At 34.9% G+C, this 24,401-nt stretch overlaps 1 protein-coding gene across 6 annotated transcripts in view; it reads right to left on the bottom strand.

Annotated features, from left to right (window-relative positions):
* Window positions 1-1,887: 1,887 nt before the first annotated feature.
* LOC149798615 (P2R1A-PPP2R2A-interacting phosphatase regulator 1-like) overlaps window positions 1,888-24,401 on the bottom strand; it is an 83,688-nt gene continuing 61,174 nt past the window's right edge. For all 6 annotated transcript variants that reach the window (XM_089957441.1, XM_089957443.1, XM_089957444.1 and 3 more), the window contains one exon: window positions 1,888-23,650. In XM_089957441.1, coding sequence (XP_089813567.1) covers window positions 23,341-23,650 — 310 coding nt within the window. In that variant the 3' untranslated portion in view covers window positions 1,888-23,340. The remainder of the gene's footprint in view (window positions 23,651-24,401) is intronic.

The following is a 24,401-nucleotide window of genomic DNA, read 5'->3' as shown; positions in this document are numbered from 1 at the left end:
GTGGCCGAGTGGTCTAAAGCGCTCTCCGTTACGGATCACTGCCATCTCACCTCTGTCTGCGTGGGTTCAATTCTCGGATTCAGCCAATGTGGGTATGTGATAAAGTCAGGGCCGGCGCTACCATATAGGCAAATTAGGCAGCCGCCTAGTGCACTGATTTCAGGGGGGCGCATTTTTTTTTTTAATTGTTTATAAAGTTGGAAAATGATATTTTCGGGGGATGGGGGGGGGGGCGCCAGGATCTAACCTTGCCTAGGGCGCCAGATAGTCTGGCCGGGTCTGGCGCCGGCCCTGGATAAAGTTTGCCAGTAGCTTCTCGTGGGTCGGTGGTTCTTTCTGGGGTTTTCCCGGGTTCTTCCTCCACCATTAATACTGGCCGCCATGTATAGCCTATCGTATGCTGAAAAATGGCGTTAAACCCTATAACAACAACAACTGCTTCTTGCAATATGTGATTCAGTGAAAACCCCGTGTTGTGACTCCCTGTAGGTTCAGTGACGAACAGCGGGTCCATTGCACTCTCCTGCATGTCAAAGAGGTTTCCAGAGGTGACTGGGGCATTGGAGGCTAAAGGGTTAATGTGCCGGACTCATAACCGAAAGGGTGTAGGTTTGAATCCAACCACTGGATCTGCACGGGTCTGGTCAATAGGCAAGGCAAGGTACTCCAACTGCCTCAGCACTAAATCTGCCATAAAGCATCAACCAAAACACAAATCCCAAACTGCGCTGGGATTATTATTGGTTTAAATGAAGCTGTAACTAGATATTTAAGATGGCCACTGTGGCAGCCATTTTGTGAAATCAGATCAGCATTTCATTTTGGATAAACTACATATCACGAGAAACATTTCATTTAAACCTCTTATGTTGATACACCTGCCAATTCAGGGCAAATGGCAATAAGACTTTGAAAATGACCTCAACTGTGACCATTTTGGGAGGTCAGATTAACGCCATTTTCACATAGGACCAACTACTTATTGTATGATATGTTGCTTTGAAATTCCCCGTCAAAATGAGCATCAATTCAGAAGAAAAAAACATCAATAACAATATTTATAACCTGTTAAGAGGGATCAGCAAATAGCATATTTAAGATGGCTATTGCATCCATGTTGAAAGTCATATCAGCACAAGTTTAACTAGGACCAACATTATCTCATAAGAAGACACTTGTGTAATAACTTCACGTCAATATGAATATCTGTTCAGATGGAACTGCAACGAAAAGATTTCAGAAAAGCTACTCTCGTTGCAGGTCAGTGGTCGCCATCTTTGATGGTCAGATATAATAATTAGCTTTGAGTGAAAACCCCTTGTCAATATCATTCAGGATAAACAGTGATAAATGTGGTCATGTTGGAGGTCAGATTGACATCATTTTCATTTAGCACCATTTACATGAAATTCAAAGTGTTTTATTGAATTCCTTATCAATATGACCGTCAATTCAGAAGTAGCAATGACAATGGCCACCCTGATGGTCATGTTGGATGTCCGAGGAGTACCAAATAGACCTCAGGTGAATCTGTCTGCCATATTCCATGATTTTCTTCCGAGTACAACTGAAAAAGTTGCTTCCCTGCTCTGGATAATTCATGATCATTAGTAATTTCCCATACTCAGAACATTAATATCTTACGAGTTCGAAATTTTCGTCAAAACCACACTGCCCTCATCAGCAAAGTATAGCTAATACAATAAAGTATGCTCGATAATAAATGCACGATCACCACATAAGCTTTCCCAGTCCTCTATCAGTGGTGCTACAAATCTACTTTTCCTATCGTTTGTTTGGAGAATACGATGAAAATGCTCTCGTGTACATCTGATAGGCTTAGCTGCAGAGCTATCTTCTATGATCAAAATAAAAACAAAAATTCCATTTCTGATATCTCCAAATATATTCAGATATTTACATATCAAGAATGAACCATTCATTGCTTTGATATCAACAAATCCAACAGTCTTCTTGAACGTGTCAATTCTACCTGAAGAAAATTCTCATATATCAAAACTGATCTTATAAATAGAAAGGCAATTATGTATGAAAGATAAGAAGAAAATGCATAATGGTTTACCAACATGTCATTGTGAACAAATTTGTACAATCTGAATTAGAAAAGATAAGTAAAATCTTACTGCATTGTATACACAGACACAAACCAAATAAAATTTTCTTCTAAATATCATTTATTAACGGTTTAATTACTTATATCAAGAGTAAATTTCAAAAAGGGGTCGGGGAGACAAGAAAGCACTTGCTACCATTGGTGAAGCAGGGAAGCATTATGAAAATGGTATTATAGGTATTGAACTATGGGTATTATATGTGCTGACTACTAGCACACGATAAATTAACTTTACAGCACATTCTGAAATTGCCGCTATTTTAAGTCAACCTGTCAATCAGGTTAATCTAGTAAGAACTCGTGTACAGTTTACAAATGAAAACATTTTCTAGGAATTATGATTAAAGGCGGATAGGCTCATTGCCATGGCTGGTATCCATTCTGAGAAAGAATGAATTTAAATTTTCCTTGCCCATGCCAATTCCAGCAAATAACTGAAAGACTTACTCACCCAAAAGTATTTTCCGCCCTAAAATAAATTAAACTTGGTACATTAAGCTGTCCGTTGTTTCAAAAATGGAGGAAAAAAAAACATAAAAGAAAATAAAAAAAGAACTAAAATTTAATTTAAACATCTTTTAAGTTTTATAAAAAAAGTTAAGAGCTGATAACTTCAAGCACCAGGACCACCTCATTCTCTTATCTGTATCGGTCAGCCATATCCAATCAATCGTTCCGTTTTGTAGAACTGGCTTAACCATTTTTGTTTATACTCCCTGCTTTTTTGCATCCAAGACTTTAATTTCAGTTTTGTTTTCTTTCTGTGTTAAGTTAGGCCCACCATGAACTGCCTTAAGAATGCTGATGGTTTACAAAGTTAATTCAATTCGGAGTAATCTGATAACTGTACACATGTATGCCTGTATGCATGGTATGGCTATGGCATGGTATGGCTATGGCAATTGTATTACGTGAATCTGATATCTGTACGCATAGTATGGTTGTATGTAAGGTATGGCTATGGCAACTGTATTATGTGAAGTAATCTGATTCCAAGTTAACCAATCCATATGATCATTTATAATTGTACAGTCATAAACATTGAATTTGATACATCACTAAAGTTCAATCTTTACATATGAATCAAACAGTTTTTACACTTAGATCTCCAGTGAAAAAAAAAAAAAAGAAAGAAAAGAAAACCCCATAACATCTCTTATATGGGCTAAAGATATTTAAAAAACACATTTGTTTAAAATTTTCACTTGCCAAATCAGGAAAGTAGAGCTCATCACCTGATCCATTTTTTACTAATATTGCATGCAGACATGTGCCACTGTGTCACTCTACATGGAAAGTTGTAGTGCCCACTTTAGATTGCATGTATTGTATAAATTTCCCTCCAGTTAGCACATGATTACAATTAATACAGCTGCTTAGCTGGTGTTGTAGGCTGTTCCAATCATGGTTATGTACAGCTGTAGCTTTAAAAAACTGACAGCCCAAAATAGCACATTATTGCACGTAGTTGGGAAAATCCAACATGTACATGCCAGACTTCGTATCTATAACAAGACTCCTGAAAGCTTGCTAGAATAAAAAGTTTTGATTCTCTGGCCTAATTCTCATGGCATAACATAAAATAAAGATGTGATGACACCTTCAAAATTTACACTTAAATGATAAAAACTAATTAGTAAAACTGTTTTTTGGGCTATTTTAATTTTATTACTAGAAACAAAATTTGATATTTTATCCACATCCTATGATGCAGTCAAGAGATGTGTTTCACTGCTTTGAAGCTATGCCTTGGAATGACCATGTTTCATTTCAAGCTTACTTAAACATATTATTACTTTAAGAATGGTGTGTTCAGTAGCTGAACCTCACATATATGGTGTCCAATCAACTTGTTGGAAGAAAAGCCACAGTGAAAGGACTGTAAACTATTTGCAATGTTACAGAAGGATTTTTCTGAGAATATAATTTACAAAGCTTTCATGAAACGTAAAACTGATTCAGGATTTGAATCAAATATGCATACATTTCAAATAACCTCCAAGACCTCTGGTCATTAATTTACAAAAATGAAAATAATGGAATAAATCATGTATTTGCATATTTGCCTGCAAATATTTGATGAAACCACAACAACACATTACGAACACAAAATTAGTATTTACAGTGAAATAATCATATTTTAAAAATTTTACATAACTAAATTTTCCCATCTGAGAGAAGAAACTTGTGCAATAAACTGCACCCACTATACTAAACAATAATTCATCTTACTTCTTTCTACTACTTTAATTAAAACTCTTGTACGCATGACTCTAATTTTCTGATGCAGATGGATGCACAAAAATGCAGAATCGGCAAAACTTTAATACTGAATATAATAAACATTTCAGAGCTTTTTATTCAGTACATTAACACAACAGCAGCTCTTTGTCATAACAGAAAGGCCTGTACATATTTCTCTTTGCACTGATTATAGAAATGCCTGTACACATTTCTCTTTGAATGTCAACAGACCACTACACATGGTAAAACATTTTCTCTTTGTCATAATAACCCCTGTACACAATAAAACATTTTCTCTTTGACTGTCATAATAGAAAGGCCTTTACACATGGTGAAACATTTTCTCATTGATAAGTACTAGAATAGCCTGTACACATGGTAAAACATTTTCTCATTGTCATAATAAGGCATGTACACATGGAAAAACATTGTCTCCTTGACTGTCATAATAGAGCCTGTACACACAGTAAAACATTTACACAATAAATCAAGTATCACATATCAGGCTTATTTTACTTTGTCTGCCTGAGTAAGCTGTGGTCTAATTAGTCACTAGTCAAACAGCCAATATTTATAAATATTGCTCTGTGGAGTGGAATGGTTTATTTTAAAATCTGAAACATACGATTTCCTCCAGGTTTATGATACCAAGGAAGTTTGTTACACAGGGTACAACCAGGTTTATGGTACCAAGTAACAGTGTGTAACATGGGGTACAACCAGGTTTATGGTACCAAGTAACAGTGTGTAACACGGAGTACAGCCAAGTTTATGGTACCAAGTAACAGTGTGTAACACAGGGTACAACCAGGTTTATGGTACCCAGTAACAGTAACATGGGGAACAACCAGGTTTATGGTACAAAGTAACAGGGTGTTTCATGGAGTACAACCAGGTTTATATTGCATGGTTTATAAATCTTATTTTACCTGGTGCACAAGCACTTAATTACCTGAAAATAGGTTTGAATAAATAGCTTTGTTTAGTCAACCCTATAAAGCTACCAATCTAAATTAGAGTCAAAATAATATCTGATCCACAGCTACATTTCCTGACATATAACTAAATTGTTCAAATGTTTATAAAAATTGTACAAATTCATTCGATGGCTCTAACAATGAAATCAGTTTGAAAAACTGTAAATCACACACATCATAAGCAGGCCTGTGACATCTCTAACATTACATGACATAATGAACTAGATTAGGCCCATAGTAAGACTGACTGCTGGGAAAAATTACATAACATACATTACTAACAAAGCATTCTTGCACAGGGACTTCATGGCATGAGCCACAGTAAATGCCATAATTTCATTATTTTATAAAGAACAAAAGAACCACATTTTTCAGTTTTCTCATTCAAGAATGTTGAATATTCAGAAATAAAAGTAAATTTAAAATTCTTGGAACACACTATTTCAGTTTACATCTTTCTTGTGAAAAGTTCAACATCATGTCCTTGCACAATTCAATTTCACACTATTCTTAAAAAAAATAATTCCCTCATCACTATCTTTGACTTTAATCTTGTGTACAATCTCACAGGATGATCATTCATTGCAAACTGACTTTCATTTTAATAAAATTTCACTGATTGACTTCTCTGAGGAGGTGAGCTAATCACATAGTGTGTTTCTCGACTTTCTATAGATGAATATAAACCAAAACATAGCTATTTACTGATAAATGTAATGTATTTCATGACATTCCGTAAACTTTATCATAATTTTTTGCACTTGCCAATCCTTGTTGAGTGCAGTTTTGATTACACTTGCCTGAATAGTCTAGTTAACATGGATAGTGGGAAAACATATATTTTGTGCCCCGTTGCATAAAACATTTTAACTCTGTGTCCCCTCAACGAATGATTATACTAGATTGTTAGTTAAAGATTAATGTGTTGCTCTGATACAAGGTATGTTATTGAGAATGGTATACTCTGGAAGCCATAGCTAATGTAACTAAATAACTATCCAAAGTAAGATATTGAGAATGGTATACTCTGGAAGCCATAGCTAATGTAACTAAATAACTATCCAAAGTAAGATATTGAGAATGGTATACTCTGGAAGCCATAGCTAATGTAACTAAATAACTATCCAAAGTAAGATATTGAGAATGGTATACTCTGGAAGCCACAGCTAATGTACCTAAATAACTATCCAAAGTAAGATACTGAGAATGGTATACTCTGGAAGCCATAGCTAATGTATGTAAAGTTCAGTGCATATAAGATATTGAGAATGACAAATCCTGGAAGCCATGGCTAATGTACCTAAAGGAAGATGCATATAAGATATTGAGAATAACAAATCCTGGAAGCCATGTGGCTAATGTACCTAAATAACTATCCTAAGTAAGATACTGAGAATAACATATCCTGGAAGCCATGGCTAATGTACGTAAAAGACTATGCATATAAGATATTGAGAATGACAAATCCTGGAAGCCATGGCTAATGTACGTAAAGGACTATGCATATAAGATACTGAAAATGACATATCCTGGAAGCCATGGCTAATGTACATAAATAACTATCCAAAGTAAGATACTGAGGATGACATATCCTGGAAGCCATGGCTAATGTACCTAAAGGACGAAGCATATAAGATATGGAGAATGACATATCCTGGAGGTCATGGCAAATGTTTTCAGAGGACTATACAAAAATTCCTCAAAAAATGTCTGTACAACTTGAGTTTCTATTTTTATTGGTACTAATAATCAAGGTCTCTGGTTCCTGCTCGCAACACAAATCTAACAATCAACTAGCAAGATTTTGCTGGTAACATTATATGTGAACAGTAGTTAGAAACTACAGAGAACAGAACACCATTTCAATTTAACAGTTATTTCAAGGTAATGCAGCTTTGAATAAAGCATCCATCATGAATTAAGCTTGTCTCTATCATATCTGAATTCTGAGGGGAATATACATATTGTTTCTTTCCCGCAAGACTAAATTAATAGCAATATCAAGTAAATTTCATGGACCCATGCTTTTTATTATCTGTTTTGCTGAAATCTTATAAAATAACAATTAGCAAATTGTAATGGTGCAAAAGACCATATTTCCTCTTTAAATATTTATTTAATGCATCATACCAAAACACTCAAATGATATATATATATTAGAAGAAAAAAAATTAAGTTTCAAATTTGCAACTTTTAAAGACAAGTTAAAAACTGCACAGACGTTACAAAAATTCAGGCAGTGAAAAGATATGTGCTTTCCATGTGCAAATTTTCTGGAAATTAGTATAAGAATTTTCCAAAGCAGTAAATTAAGAGAAATGTAAAGATGCAGAAACATCCGCATATTTGGTATTTTACAAGGTGTTATGACATAACAATATGTGTATACAACCATCCACATTCATATTTATATCTGAATGACTGGCAAATTAAATCACTATCTCAACTGATGAGAAGAAAACAATTTGCAAAGAAAAGCCTACAAATGATGTGAAGAAAACAACTTGCAAATAAAATACAGATGATGTAAAGAAAACAACTCATAATGAAAACCCATATGATATGAAAATAACTTGTAAAAACCAACCGATGATGAAAAGAAAACAAATTGTAAAAACCCATCTAATGATGAGAAGAAAACATTCTGTAAAGAAAAACCAATCTCATCATAAGAAAACAACTTCCAAAGAAAAACTGATTGTTCATTAGAAGAAAACAACTCATAAATGAAAAATCCATCTGATAATGAGAAAACTCACGAAGAAAAACCGATCTGATGATGAGAAGAAAGCAACTCATAAAGAAAACTGACCGATTGTTGATGAGAAGAATACTCATCTGACAAAGAAAAACCAATCTAATAAAGAAATACCACTGAACACATGACAGACTGGCATTAAATCAGCAAGATACAAAAATAACATTTGTAACAAAATTTTTAATGTTTCTTTGTTTCTTAAACAATATAATTTATACGCTGATCCAGAAATATTAGAACTGAATAAAATCTTACAAGCAACAAGCCTAATTTCATTTGTACCAACATTTTAAATTCTGGCTTGCTATCCACAACATATTTATTTCACTTTTCACATCATGTGCAAACACTGAGAACAATCAATACATATTTTGGAAATTCATAAAGCATCATGGGTAAAATAAACTGAAGACAAAATTATGCCATTGTTGTTTGTATCAATTATTACTGGCAGATGTAATGAGCAATTTAAACCTACAGCCAATGATGCCTGCTTTTGTCTTTAAAATTATGAAAATCAATTTAGACACCACAATACGGCAATTTATTTTTCAAGAATTTAAAAAGTAGGTAACTTAAGGCAACACCTTGCTGGATTGAGGGCAAAAAGAAAGAAACATCGCTACTAGAATTCACACTGTACCATCTGCAAGACTGTATAAGGTCACCGTAGTCTGATTAACTCCCCTGGATTAGTAATTTATAGGTCTGTGGACTGGTACATGTATTATGTTAACGAGAATCAAACTTCTAAAGTAATCATTTACATTTTTGGTTAGAAACGAAAAAATAATGAAGCAAAAGTGAAATTAAATAAATTCAAAATTTTCTTCCATGCATTCTAAATAAAGCACAGAAGAACTTGTAAGCTTTAAGCCTAGCAATGACAGATTCTAAGAGTCAGGATATTTTTTCAAGACAAGTTAAATAGTTAAACATAAGGGCCTAGTTCTTCTCAGGCCACATGGAAATTTAACTTGTTTCTCCTAAAGCTAGAGCATCTGTTCCTTTCCAGTGGTATGTTTAATCATGCTATTTTCTTATGCTGCTAGTCCAGAAATGCTCAATTTTTCTTTTGCTTTCTTTCTCTCTCTCTCTGCTGTAGATTGACAAACTTGCATCACCACAATTGCTAATGATACCACTTCAAGTGGGGCCCAATAGATTATCTTTGATTTGAATTAAATTATCCAGTCATGTAAATTATTTCTTCCACTTTCAAATTTACTTATTTTGAGTCTGCAAACTTCTTCTAGTTTTAAACAGGTGCATCTTTAATCATTACCAATGCAAGTATTAGCCTAACAATAGGAATGTTACCACAATGTGAACCTTGAATTACCTAAAAAACGGCATAATTTTGTTTTTCAAACTGTTTTCTCCTTTTTTACAAAAATTTTCAGCAAGTTCCTTTACCAGTATGACAAAAACAGTGCCATATTATTTCACTGTCTGCATAGAAGCTGACATCTGGTGGATAACAGTCTATCTACCACATAACATTTCTCCACTGATATGACCGAAGTATAGAGTTATAGTTTTCTACATGAAAAAATATAACATATCTATGGTTGGAGACATGAAGACGTAAGAACTGATGGAAAATGAGACATCTTGAACCATGAACAACAACATGCCCAATATCTATGGACACGTATTGAAAATTCCTCACCATTGCGCTATAAAAATTTTATTCCAATTTTTCTGCACGGCTCTGATAAAGACATATACTGCATATCCTTACTGGACAATATATTTTACAGCACAAAAAATATTGCCACATATACTTTATTATGAACCAGCATTTGAAAGACTTTTTATCCACACTATACTAGAGATACTAAGAACATCCATCAACTGCCAAACAAGAGGTTGAAAGGTTTTGAAACTCAAGGTGGCAAATTATTTTAATACTTTTTTGTATTTTGATATTCAAACTTTCTTTTAACCTTGCCCATCCCAATTTTTTAAAATACTCTTTTACTTTTCAAATTTTTTAACATTCCTGTCCTAGAACAGGCATTAGTATATATATATGCAATTGTCACAGCAATGTGATCTTGATTGCTAGCTAGATCACAATGAGTTGTCGGCAACAGAAAATCAAGCAAATTATGAAACACGAAGCACTGAGTCATGATCCAGAATTTCTCATGCTGACAATAAGATGTGACCTAACATTCAAGATCTAATGACATTTTTGTTACATACATAACAAATTTCACACAAACAAATAACATCCCACAAAGTAACTGAAAAAAAGAAATTGCCTAATCTTTCAACCTTTCTGATGCAAACTTCATCTTAATTTGGTTTTTAAACTGCTGACATGCATATGAATATCAGTGTCATGAATGAAGCATCTGTGACAGGAGTCACTTGTACTGACTAGCCATAAATTGAGATTGATTTTCAAACTGCTGGCATGCTTATGAATATCAGTGTCATGAATGAAGCATCTGCAACAGGGGTCACTTGTATTGACTAGTCATAAACTAAAATTGATTTTTAAACTGCTGACATGCGTATGAATATCAGTGTCATGAATCAAGCATCTGCAACAGGAGTCACTTGTACTGACTAGTCATAAACTGAAATTGATTTTTAAACTGCTGACATGCATATGAGTATCAGTCTCATGAATGAAGCATCTGCAACAGGAGTCACTTGTAGTGACTAGTCACAAACTGAAATTGATTTTTAAACTGCTGACATGCATATGAATATCAGTGTCATGAATGAAGCATCTGTGACAGGAGTTACTTGTACTGACTACTATCACTGTTAATAACATGTGTTCTTTGATGCATGGGGACAGCAGACCCATATAGATTTACAGCTACGGTGCAGTTGTCACATTATACATTGCACAAGATTTCATCAGCTGAACAACTAGCAAAATATATGTCCAAAGCCTGGATTACAACCTTTTAATTGTTTCTAGCTGCTGAGATCAATCAAACAATGGGGGAATAGCATGGGAATGACAGGAATTATTTAAACATTTATTTACAGTATCATTGGACAAATTGTTGTATGTATGTGATTTGGATTTTTAATGTAGCTTTAAAAAAAAAATCAGTCATATTGCCACAATGTCTGCAGTGTGACAGTTTATAGTGATGTCTAGCACTGGAGCATCATAACACAGACATGTAGCATGATGTCCCACTCAGTCACATTGTATTGACACCAGACCGACCAGTCCTAACACTAACCTCTTAATGCTGAGCACCAAGCAAGGTAACTGTTAGTACCATTTTTGTAAGTCTTTGGTACGACTTGGCCGAGAATTGAACCCACAACCTCCCACATCCGAGGCGGATGCTCTAACCACTAGGCCACTGGAGCCATCAAATTGTTGTAACTTGATGATACAGATTGGCTAAAATGAAATCTACTCATTTCCATTTTGTTGTCAAGTGAGGCTACTGGAGTTTAACAAGGAGGCCTTCAGGAAAAAGTAGCACTAGCCTCATCTGAAAGTACGGTACACTGGATCAAAAACACTAGTATTGTTTTCCAACTTTGGGACCTGATGGTAAAATTCTGGCTCAGTCATGGGTAGAAAATTGATTTAACAAACTGACATATTATACAGATCCAAATCTGCCATCACATTGTCTGCCAGTAGATTTGGGTCTATGCATTTTGATTAGGATCAATAAGCACAGCAACACAGGTACATTATGCGCTGCAAGATCATAGTAGGGATGAAATGATTAATCAGTTTGTCGATGCATCAACGCTTTTTTCTATATCAATACAAGAGGTGAAGAATTGATGCAAAACAATACTTACCCTATACAAATTATTTTAATCTTCCGCAGTGTAAGTAGTTATTAGTCATTTGATTTTCCATTCTTTAAATTGCAAATCTATCTGAGACAGCTGCAGCAGGAAACATGCATTTATTTCTGTCAGTAAAAGAAAATAACTATTGAAAACAACTACTTGTCTTGTACAAATTAATAAACACAAGGTGGCTAATTTGCGGGATTCAAAATATGCCACTTATGTCCCAACCCCACCAATTCCTTGCTGATTTTTTATTCTTTCAGCATGCCAAGTCACTAAAACCATTTATCAGCGAAAAGAAGACATTTTCCAGATTTGTTTTCCATTTATGATTAAAATGCTTTGCTGATTACTTAATAACCATTTTACACAAAGTTTCTATGTTCACCACATCTGATCAACTTGCATAAAAAATTTGAGTGCTACGATTCCCATGTCTCATGAAGAGAACATGTCACATCCGAGCTAGGTTCATTTATATACAAAGTAACATAGAAACTTCATGCAGAAGTGGCTATTAACTGTTCTGTAAAGTATTTAAGGTGTATAATGGGAACAAGTTTGTAATGTCTCCTTTTATGCTGTTATCTACAATAAGTGAATGAATGTGCCAACAGGATTAAATAGAAAGTAAGTACATAATCAGCAAGGGCCAGATTCCAAACTGTACGAGTTATAGTCACCTTGTTAATTTGTAGAAGGTGAGTGGGTGTTGTCAACAATTTCCATTTAAACAAGCAGAAACGAGTGTCTGTGGCTGCGATAGTGGTTTTGCATCTGCGGGAAGTGCACAATGTGAAGGATTTGGTTCTTAGTCATCTCTGTTCCTAACGCTGATTAGTTCTACATAAGATTTCCTTTGGACATGGAAACTGCCTTATTTCTTCTCTTCTGTACTGATTTCCAAATGAAACATGAAACTGGTAATAAGATGCTTTATAAACATTCATGCAATGCAAAACAAAAGGGGTGGTGACCAAGATGAATCCAGCACCTGATCAAATGGAGCAGCCTGAAATGGCCTTAAAGGCTGAATAAAAATGACTGACACCTAAGAGTTAGTCTTTCTTAAAGTATTTTTGTATCTTATCAAGGAAGAGAATGATATACGAACTGAAGAACTAGAGATACAAAGTTTGCCTGTAGCTTCCCGTGGGTAGCTGGTTCTTCCCAGAATTTTCCCAGGCTCTCCTCCACCAGTTAATCTGGCCACCATATATATAGCCTATTATATGCTGGAGAATGATGTAAAAACCCATAACAATAACAACAGTACCACCCCAAAACTGACGTACTTTTTAAAGATGAAAAGACCCTGAAACACAATATATGTATCTATAATGTATCATTTCACCCTAGATTTGAGTAAGATTTTTTGCAGTTGGATCCAACTTATAGCCAGGTATATACATGAACAGAAAATTTATACAGAAAAATATGAATCACAATAATTACACATTTAACAAGGATAAAACATTGACAGGTATACAAGTATTGCAATGAATTTACTACACCACACTTTAGAAAAAGAGCCAAAAATCTCAGTCCTAATTGCTTGAAGGACATTAAGCTCTGTGCAATGTTTTCATCCTAGATCATTTAGATCTGTGTTTGTAAAACAGACACTCTCCCACTGTACTGTATAATACTCTCTTTTAAGTTGAGTCAAACTGCAAACAACAAGGATCTTGATCTGCCATAGCATAATGCACCTGCAGACCAGGGTATATATTGTTTGTTCTACTAACTACTGCTAACAAACTACACAGACCCAGATCTGCCAGCACATAGTGCAATGGCCGTTCTGGCTATGTGCAATTTGCAGTTGGACTTGACTTAGAAGTGAGTATATACAGCTGTACAAGTCCAAATATTCATAATCTTTATTTGAAACAATTTTCAACAATGGAAAAAGAATCTAATTAGGATCAAAATAATGCATAAAACATGCCTACCAAATTTAATTTCTCTACCACAAGCGGTTTTAGCTTATTCATGCTAACAGGTTTTTGTCACAAAAGTCCAGGTCCACACAACTTCAAAATTGTGTAAAAGGTTGAAAAATTTCAATAGTGGCTTGAACACTGAACTAAGTCATCTATATACATGAATGCAAATGTAAGAATGGATGTACAAAGATGTACGGACAATGAGGATCAAATGTAAGAATGGATGTACAAAGATGTACAATGAGGATCAAATGTAAGAATGGATGTACAAAGATGTACAGACAATGAGGATCAAATGTAAGAATGGATGTACAAAGATGTACAATGAGGATCAAATGTAAGAATGGATGTACAAAGATGTACAGACAATGAGGATCAAATGTAAGAATGGATGTACAAAGATGTACAGACAATGAGGACCAAATGTAAGAATGGCTGTACAAAGATGTACAATGAGGACCAAATGTAAGAATGGATGTACAAAGATGTACAGACAATGAGGATCAAATGTAAGAATGGATGTACAAAGATGTACAGACAATGAGGATCAGATGTAAAAGTGTATGTACAAAGATGTACGGACAATGAGGATCAAATGAAAAAAGTGTATGTACAAAGATGTACAGACAATGAGGATTAAATGAAAAAAGTGGATGTATAAAGATGTACAGACAATGAGGATCAAATGAAAAAAGTGGATGTACAAAGATGTACAGACAATGAGGATCAAATTTAAGAATGGATGTACAAAGATGTATGGACAATGAGGATCAAATACACATGCCCCTGCTGCAAAGAATGGGAACATCAAATCTGTACACCAGTTTGTAACCCTTGAAATTATGGACTAAGCTTCTGAGTTCCAATAATGTACTTTTCCCATTCAAGCTGCTCAAATAGCAATCTACATTTTTATACACTGTATCTACACATACTTCTGTACACTATATTTACATACCTCTCCATACACTGTATCTACACATACTTCTGTACACTATATTTACATACACCTCCATACACTATATCTACATACACTTCTGTACACTATATTTACATACACCTCCATACACTGTATCTACAAACCTCTGTATGATGTAGCTCATTCTGTAGTTAACATATAACAATATAATGCCATTAACTTGTCCTGCAAGTTAAATATGACATTTAAATATCTGAAAAATAGTGCCAATTTTACAACCAGAATGTAATCAACAATTACATGGCTTGCCTCAGTGATGCTTTTAGTTGTCTCCATCAGCCACTTTAAACATTGCTTATCATGCAAAAAAAAAGAGATTCAGATTAAAGTGATTATGACCTAAAAAATGTTGACCCCTGCGACTGAGTATGAAAGACAAAACAAAGAGAACGTTCTCTTCTATTCTATTAAAGTATAAATATTATAAAGCTGTCACAAACTGAGATTAATGTTTGTTTTCCAATCAGTTTATATAATTTGACTTAGGTGCTATTATTGTCAACCTAGACGGAAGTCATGGTAGCTCACATGTTATATCACCAGACTCATAATTCAAGAGTTACTACTTCAATTCCAACCCAGGCTGATTGCCTTGTTGTGCCCATGCAGAAGACATCTAGCTCCATTTCCTAATCATGCTATTGTCAATAAAATGTTAAAAATGCCATTAAAAGCAACCAAACCAAAACCAAACCACTCCTATAAGCTAGATTTTACTGAGTGGAAGTCACAGGCCATGAATGCTATTGGACTGACAGACAGTATAATCACAATTACAGGCACAGTCCATACATCAGTATAATTACCTTGATTAGCCACTACAGCCGAGTCCTCAAAGTTACAATAAACAGTTAACCTCTTGAGAATAACCGATCACAATATACAATGTACAGTCATTTTTATGAAAAGCTTACCAATGAATAAACATATTTATTCCTACTTTAAACTGCACTGGTAAAAAGTGACCTTTCTGTGTTGGCTAGTGTGTATGGAGCATAGATAAATCTCTCTGAGGACATGAGCAAAATGTAAATAACTAACCTATGGTTACTAAAGCACAAAATATAGGGCACAGTGACCTTCTCTGGTTTGTAAAAGTGTCATAATAACAAAGATGCATCCAATTATCAAGTTTCATGTTTCTAACATTAACAGCACCCAAGAAAAGAAAAACAAATTAAAGATCACTGAAGCATCAAGAATGGATATATTACTTTTCAAGATGTGTCCTCTCATGAAGCTTCATTATTTTTGATAAGACAGTATGTATATGGTATGCCAAAAACATGCACATTCATGAAATGAATGCAAGAACTTAGCCAAAGCAAGTAAAAGATGAAACATAGGTCATGCCAAGCCACATTTATTTTACGAGCATTACACAAGGTTGCATATCATCATCCTTTTTATAATTCAGGCATGAACAGTGCATCAAAAACAAAATTTATCACAAGTTAGTAAGTGTAATATATGGGCCACAGTGACCTGCTACTGTGATGCAGATATATAATTCAGCATGGTTCCAGGTACAACAGTATGCATAAAGGGTGCAAAAAATCATAGGTATAGAATTCACCATGATGCACTCCTCATGGTTCCAGGTACAACAGTATGCACACTGGGTGCAAAAATAATAGGTATAGAATTCACCAAGATGCAACCCCTCATGGTTCCAGGTACAACAGTATGCATAAAGGGTGCAAAAAATCATTGGTATAGAATTCACAAAGATGCAACCCCTCATGGTTCCAGGTACAACAGTATGCATAAAGGATGCAAAAATAATAGGTATAGAATTCACCAAGATGCAACCTCTCATGGTTCCAGGTACAACATTATGCATAAAGGGTGCAAAAATAATAGGTATAGAATTCACAAAGATACAACCCCTCATGGTTCCAGGTACAACAGTATGCATAAAGGGTGCAAAAAATCATAGGTATAGAATTCACCAAGATGCAACCCCTCATGGTTCCAGGTACAACAGTATGCATAAAGGGTGCAAAAAATCATAGGTATAGAATTCACCAAGATGCAACCCCTCATGTTTCCAGGTACAACAGTATGCATAAAGGGTGCAAAAAATCATAGGTATAGAATTCACCAAGATGCACTCCTCATGGTTCCAGGTACAACATTATGCATAAAGGGTGCAAAAATAATAGGTATAGAATTCACCAAGATGCACTCCTCATGGTTCCAGGTACAGCAGTAAGCATAAAGGGTGCAAAAAATCATAGGTATAGAATTCACCAAGATGCAACCCCTCATGGTTCCAGGTACAACATTATGCATAAAGGGTGCAAAAATAATAGGTATAGAATTCACAAAGATACAACCCCTCATGGTTCCAGGTACAACAGTATGCATAAAGGGTGCAAAAAATCATAGGTATAGAATTCACCAAGATGCAACCCCTCATGGTTCCAGGTACAACATTATGCATAAAGGGTGCAAAAATAATAGGTATAGAATTCACAAAGATACAACCCCTCATGGTTCCAGGTACAACAGTATGCATAAAGGGTGCAAAATATCATAGGTATAGAATTCAGCAAGATGCAACCCCTCATGGTTCCAGGTACAACAGTATGCATAAAGGGTGCAAAAATAATAGGTATAGAATTCACCAAGATGCACTCCTCATGGTTCCAGGTACAACAGTATGCATAAAGGGTGCAAAATATCATAGGTATAGAATTCAGCAAGATGCAACCCCTCATGGTTCCAGGTACAACAGTATGCATAAAGGGTGCAAAAATAATAGTTATAGAATTCACCAAGATGCACTCCTCATGGTTCCAGGTACAACAGTATGCATAAAGGGTGCAAAAATAATAGGTATAGAATTCACCAAGATGCACTCCTCATGGTTCCAGGTACAGCAGTATGCATAAAGGGTGCAAAATATCATAGGTATAGAATTCACTAAGATGCAACCCCTCATGGTTCCAGGTACAACAGTATGCATAAAGGGTGCAAAATAATAGGTATAGAATTCACTAAGATGCAACCCCTCATGGTTCCAGGTACAACAGTATGCATAAAGGGTGCAAATAGTCATAGTTATAGAATTCACCAAGATGCAACCCCTCATGGATTCGGTACAACAGTATGCATAAAGGGTGCAAAATATCAAGGTACAGAATTCAGCAAGATGCAACCCCTCATGGTTCCAGGTACAACAGTATGCACAAAGGGTGCAAAATATCATAGTGGCCATGAGCTAAATAGAAAAACTTAATGAAGAATGTACAAATAGAGTTAGCCCCCATTAGCCCCTCCTTCCATCGGGGTAGATGCTATAGGTACTCTGAAACCATCTATAAAGTTAGCCCCCTTTATCCCCTCCTTCCCTCGGGGTAGATGCTATAGGTACTCTGAAACCATCTCCAGACTGTTGCCTACGACCTTGGAAGAATGGCTGAAATTCATTCAGGCTGAGCATAATGTACATTTAGTATGTTCTGACACCCATGTCAATGGTAGAACAAATGTCATAACCTGACTGGTACAGGAATAACAACCAGTCTGAAAATCCTGGGTTCAAGGCCTGAATTGGCCATATAAATCCAATGTCTGTAATATTTTACAGGGTGTTTATTTTTTATACCTTGAGAAATGAACAGTTTAAGAAGTTATGAGCACAAGTAAGGAAATGTACATTCATTTCAGATGTCTTAATCCTTAGTGAACTAAGGAAAAGCACTGGTAATTACATATTTTGGGTATGTCACAATCCTCATTTGGGTATGTCACAATCCTCATTGAACTGAGGAAAAGCACTGGTAGTTACATATTTTGGTTATGTCACAGTCCTCATTTGGGTATGTCACAATCCTCATTGAACTGAGGAAAAGCACTGGTAATTACATATTTTGGTTATGTCACAGTCCTCATTTGGGTAAGTCACAATCCTCATTGAACTGAAGAAAAGCACTGGTAATTACATATTCTGGGTATGTCACAATCCTCACTGAACTGAGGAAAAGCACTGGTAGTTACACTTTTCTGGTTAGGTTTCACTAGAAATGGAATTTGCATTCTTAAGACAAAATATTTCAGAGCACCAGTAAGTTATATTTTACAGCAGCATATCTGTACAAGACTATGTCCTAAATGTGTGGGTACAATTAATTAAAAGTTGTCAAATATATCACTTAATTGCTCTTTTCACATTGCTCTATAATACTGTGCATTCTTGACTAGAAGTTACATATCTAAAAGAACAAATATTATTTGTAACCAGTAACACATTCTTTTGGAACAATCATAATTTTTGGCGGGGAGGCACCAGCTAGCAATTGCTATTATTGTCTTATTGCCAGCTTCTCCTTAATGTTTACAGGCCTGTCATTACAAAATGGGCAACTAAGACTTTACCATTCAATTTTATTAAATTGTCAATCATGCTCTAGCTCCTCCTCAATCAAAGACATTAATAAATTGTAAATTCTCTTGGACCACAGATCATACTATGATGGCTAAATGATTCATTATTGACACTGGGATTCAATTCTAATGAAAATCGTCATATGTACAAGTATATATGATGAGTATTTACTCATATGAAGACGTTGGTCTAGAGAAAAACTGATGTTGCTGTTTGGTGGGGCCAGATGAAATTTGTCATCACATTACTCCTAAGATGGTCAGTGTTGGATGTAGTGTCGAAGGAATGGTACCTTGAAAATGTGAAGAAATGTGTGGGGAGGGTTTATGACTGAACATAGTTTTCTTAGATAACAATTTTTCAAAATTTTGCAAAAGCTGAAGATGGACTTTTTTTTATCAAGAATGGGCTATCATTAGATAAAGACTGTATACAACAACGTCCTAATTATCAAGAACTGGCTATCACTGGACTGAAGATTGTACAGAACAATGGCCTTATTATCAGAAATTTGCTATCACTTGAGAGAGATTGTAATGAATATATGGACCTATTATTAACAAAAGGGCTTATTATCAAGAATGGGCTATGACTGAATAAAGATTATATAACAATGGTCTTATTATCAAGAACAGGCTATCATGAGAGAAATATTGTATACAACAATGGTCTTATTACCAATAATAGGCTATCATGAGAGAAATATCATATACAGCAACATCCTTATTATCAAGAATGGGCTATCATAAGAGAAACACTGTATACAGCAATGTCCTTATTATCAATAATGGGTTATCATGAGAGAAATATGATATATAACTATGATCTTATTATCAAGAATGGGCTATCATAAGAGAAACATTGTATACAGCAATGTCCTTATTATCAATAATGGGCTATCACAAGAAAAATATGATATATAACAATGGTCTTATTATCAAGAATGGGCTATCGTAAGAAAACATTGTATACAGCAATGTTCTTATTATCAAGAATGGGCCATCATGAGAAAATGTTATAGAACCATGGCCTTATTATAAGGAATGGGCAATCATAACATAAATATGGTATATAACAATGGGCTTATTATCAAGAATAGGCTTATCACTGGAGAAATATGGCATACAGCAAATTATTTGCACCCCTGAGTAAACAAGTCCAGGCTCGAACAGACAACAAATTCCTTCATTTAAATGAAAAAAGTGCTCAGATAAAAATAAAATAATCAGAAGTTTCAGAGAGTTCTTTCAAAATTAAATACCAATCACATTCTAATCAAATCTACAAATGATCCTTTGCAAATTTTAAATCAGTGTTAATACTGTAAACTAAATTACTCTCATCCTCAGGACACTTTAAATATTCTAACCAGTGAGAATATTCCCTCTCATGCTCATGGCACTGTAAATGTTCCATCCAATGAGAACAAATTATCTCCCACATGCTCATAGCACTATAAATGTTCCATCCAATGAGAACAAATTATCTCCCTCATGCTCATGGCACTATAAATGTTCCATCCAATGAGAACAAATTATCTCCCACATGCTCATGGCACTATAAATGTTCCATCCCATGAAAACAAATTATCTCCCACATGCTCATGGCACGATAAATGTTCCATCCAATGAAAACATTATCTCTCTCATGCTCATGGCACTGTAAATGTTCTATCCCATGAGAACATGTATAATATTCCACTCGTCTGCTGGCATCTGCTTTACAAACGCAACAGCAGTTCGAAGGGAAATCCTGTTCAGCAGTATGCTTTCTGTAGAAATTTCCATCAATGCTTTTCACTGAATGGAATGGTATGAAATCACTGTTTCAAGTTTCACTAAATTTTGCATCTTCACCCATATTTGGTGACACATCAGCATCATTTGTCAAATACTAAGGGCCTTTCTTCCATGAAGTTTTCTACCAAAACTAATTAAATTTTATTCAGTGTTTATTTTTATAAAGCAGTCATGTTCTTCTGTTTGTGGTAATGTTGGCCACATTTCTTGGCAGGTTGAATTGTTGACATAAATATGCAAATCTTCATACTAGGATGCTTTCTGTCAAATTTGGTACAATTCTGTCAAGTGGTTTTTGACAATAAATTCAAGGGTTTTCTTTTTTTAGTAAGAGCAGCCATGTTTAACAATGGCTGGGCACCATGTGTACAAACTTATAAGTTTTTCATACCAGGATGCTTTCAGTGTCAAATTTGAAATTGTACTGAGTGGCTTTTTGTGAATATTTTGAAAAAGATTTTGCTGTAGTAATGGTAGCCACAGCTGATAGTGAACTGGCATTATTTGTACCAACTTAAATGCTCTTTATGCTGGGTCTCTTTCTCTCAAATCGGATAAAATTCTGTTGCATATTTCTGAAAAGGTTTTTCTATTTGTACCAATAGCAGCCACATTTCACTGGAGATAAGCATAATTTGTGCAAATATGAAAGGCCTTCATGCTATGATCTTTTTGGTCAAATTCTGTGAGGAAGATTTTGAGAAGATATTTACTGATTTTTCTATTTTTTGTAATGACAGTCACATCTGACAGAACATTAGTCAAATTTGGTCAAATTCTGTGAGGAAGATTGGGGGAAGATGTTTATCGAATTTTCAATTTTTTGTAATGACAGTCACATCTGACAGAACATCACTCAAATTTTGGTCAAATTCTGTGAGGAAGATTTTGAGAAGATGTTTATTGATCTTTCTATTTTGTAGTCAGTCACATTCTAGCATCATTTGCATAAATTTGAAAGGCATTCATTTCTGGATGCTCTTTGTTAAAAAAAAACTGGCTTAATTCTGCTTGGTAAAAGTGTAAAAGAATTTTTAAAAAATGTTGTTGAAAGTTTGTTGCATTTTCAATACAGCAGCCAAAGTTTATGGTAGATGGGCATCTTATCTATAAAGTTGAAAGGCCTTCATAGCAGAATGCTTCCTGTGAAGTCTGGTTCAAAATGGTCTTGAGATGGAGGCAGGATCACACCATAAGCTCCCTTGGATTTACAGAAATGTGATCTAAGGCCATTTAAAAAATGAAATGTGCCTAATGGAAATAGGAACTATCATCCCCAAACACTTGGTTTTAAAGGCGCATAACCTTAGTACAACTGACAAACATGTTCATCTCCTTGAAACATGACAGCAATGTCTATAAAATTTCAAGCAGTCATAAGCAGCAAGAGTGTTTGCATACAGGAGATTTTGAACTGATCAATAAAGTTGACTAGAACTAAATAACCCTTGCCATATTCATGGTTGGAGATAATATTGGTGATTGATCAAAAGCTGTTGAGGAAAGAAAGCACACAAGAGCTCAGCTTTCCAACTAAAGTGATAGTTAAATAATCAGGACATCCTCTGCCTTTTCCATCACATGCTACAAAAATACCCTGGACATGAATAATGGCCATTTTGAACTGCCCTCAAGCCCGTGGTTATTATTACATCATAATAACTTCATAACATCACATAGAATAGATGACATATCATCACTTACAGCAATGCAAGCAACAGCTGGAGACAAGAGATTTCTTATATCATTTTCTTCTTTAAGTTGCAGGAATAACAATAAAAATTAATCATGCAGGCGTTTCACTGACTGTTAAAACATGGTTGAGTATAATTTTCAAGATCTATCATGTCATAAGGCTATCCTTCACACATTTAGTAGATCTTTATCCACTAAAAGATTACTTATTTACCATGATTACATTTGAGTCTCTTTTAGAGAGACAAAGTTATTTGACTGCATCAGAAAGAAATGAGGATATTCCAAATAAAAGTTAAGATGAGGCAAAACACCAGATTATGAAGAAAGATCAACAAAAATTAAAGTCGAACTTGACAACTTTAATTCTTTTATGCAATCTAAGACAATGGTTTGATGTAATAAACACTATACAACAACATTTTTGGTTTCAATTTCTTGATGATCCATCCATGAACTGTAAATAAGTCCCTGATACAGAAATGTATAATTTGTGCTTTAAATCAGGGTACTAGAGAACTATGAAAACTAAAGACCCTTTCCTGCACTAAACACACAACTACTGGAAAAACATCACCTTACCCTTATAGCAAGAACTAATAATTAACAAATCGTCACAAATGCCCAGGTTTTATGTGTGAAAATGCACCACTCCTTGGACTAGCCGAGGAATGAAGCAAGCCTGAATTGTTGCCCGAGCAGTGAAGCATTCCCGATGAACTATCTGCTGACTCCGACATGTCAGTGGATTCCGCAATGTCTGATGTCTCTGAGTCTGTTGTTTGCATGTCTTGTGAGACTCGTAGTGGCATGAAACCAAACATGTGTGGCATTGGTCGTGAACTGGTGCGCATCTCTTGCATATCCCCATCAGGGGGCACTGTTTGATCTGGACTACTACCTTCCAGGCTGCTTGATGAGATACTGAAAAAAGAAAACATTGTAAATTAGGAAATCTATAGGAAGGCTAGTGACAACAGTTTGAACCTGGGAGAACCCCAAAGAAGAACTAACCACCCTTGGGAAAATACTGGCAAGATTTCTTACATATTCACATTGGCCAAGCAGACATAGGTGTGATGTCAGTGATTTCTAAAGGTAAGTGCTTTATGTAACTTGGCCACCCGCACAATGATAAACACATTTCATTAGAACTGTTGAAAACTGCATTGGTTTTAGACAGAAAACATGAGAAGGTATAAATGGTTGATAACCTTGACTTGATGTGCTAAATACTTTATTCATAATGAATATCTCCCCTTTGGCAAACATGACACAATAAGTGATTCACTTTTTATACCATAATGAAAAGATCTTTGCATAAAACACTATTCGAGCATGAACATGAGCTAAATTTGTATTTTATGATGGCCGACTTGAAAAACAATTTTGCCAGATATATAAAAATGAAATTGCAGTCCTATAACTTAAAGGCAACTTTTGATTTATTATTCCTCAATGTTTTAAAAGCATAAACAACAGAAAACAGTCTGTATTTTTAATTCTTTATTTAAAAATAAATACATCTGAAATACTATCCTAATTTATCTTAATAAATAAATTAAAATTAAATAAAGATTACTTGCAAACTAATGCAATAATGAATTTTCTATCCCAACAAACTGAAAGGTGTAATTTAGCAATATAATTTTTTAAACTTTTTTCTTGTAATCTC

The sequence above is a fragment of the Sinohyriopsis cumingii genome, chromosome 5, assembly GCF_028554795.1.
Source record: "Sinohyriopsis cumingii isolate HCF-2022 chromosome 5, ASM2855479v2, whole genome shotgun sequence".
Classification (NCBI taxonomy): domain Eukaryota; kingdom Metazoa; phylum Mollusca; class Bivalvia; order Unionida; family Unionidae; genus Sinohyriopsis; species Sinohyriopsis cumingii.
Note: the sequence above shows the minus strand (reverse complement) of the source record. Positions and strands in the feature narration are given on the sequence as shown.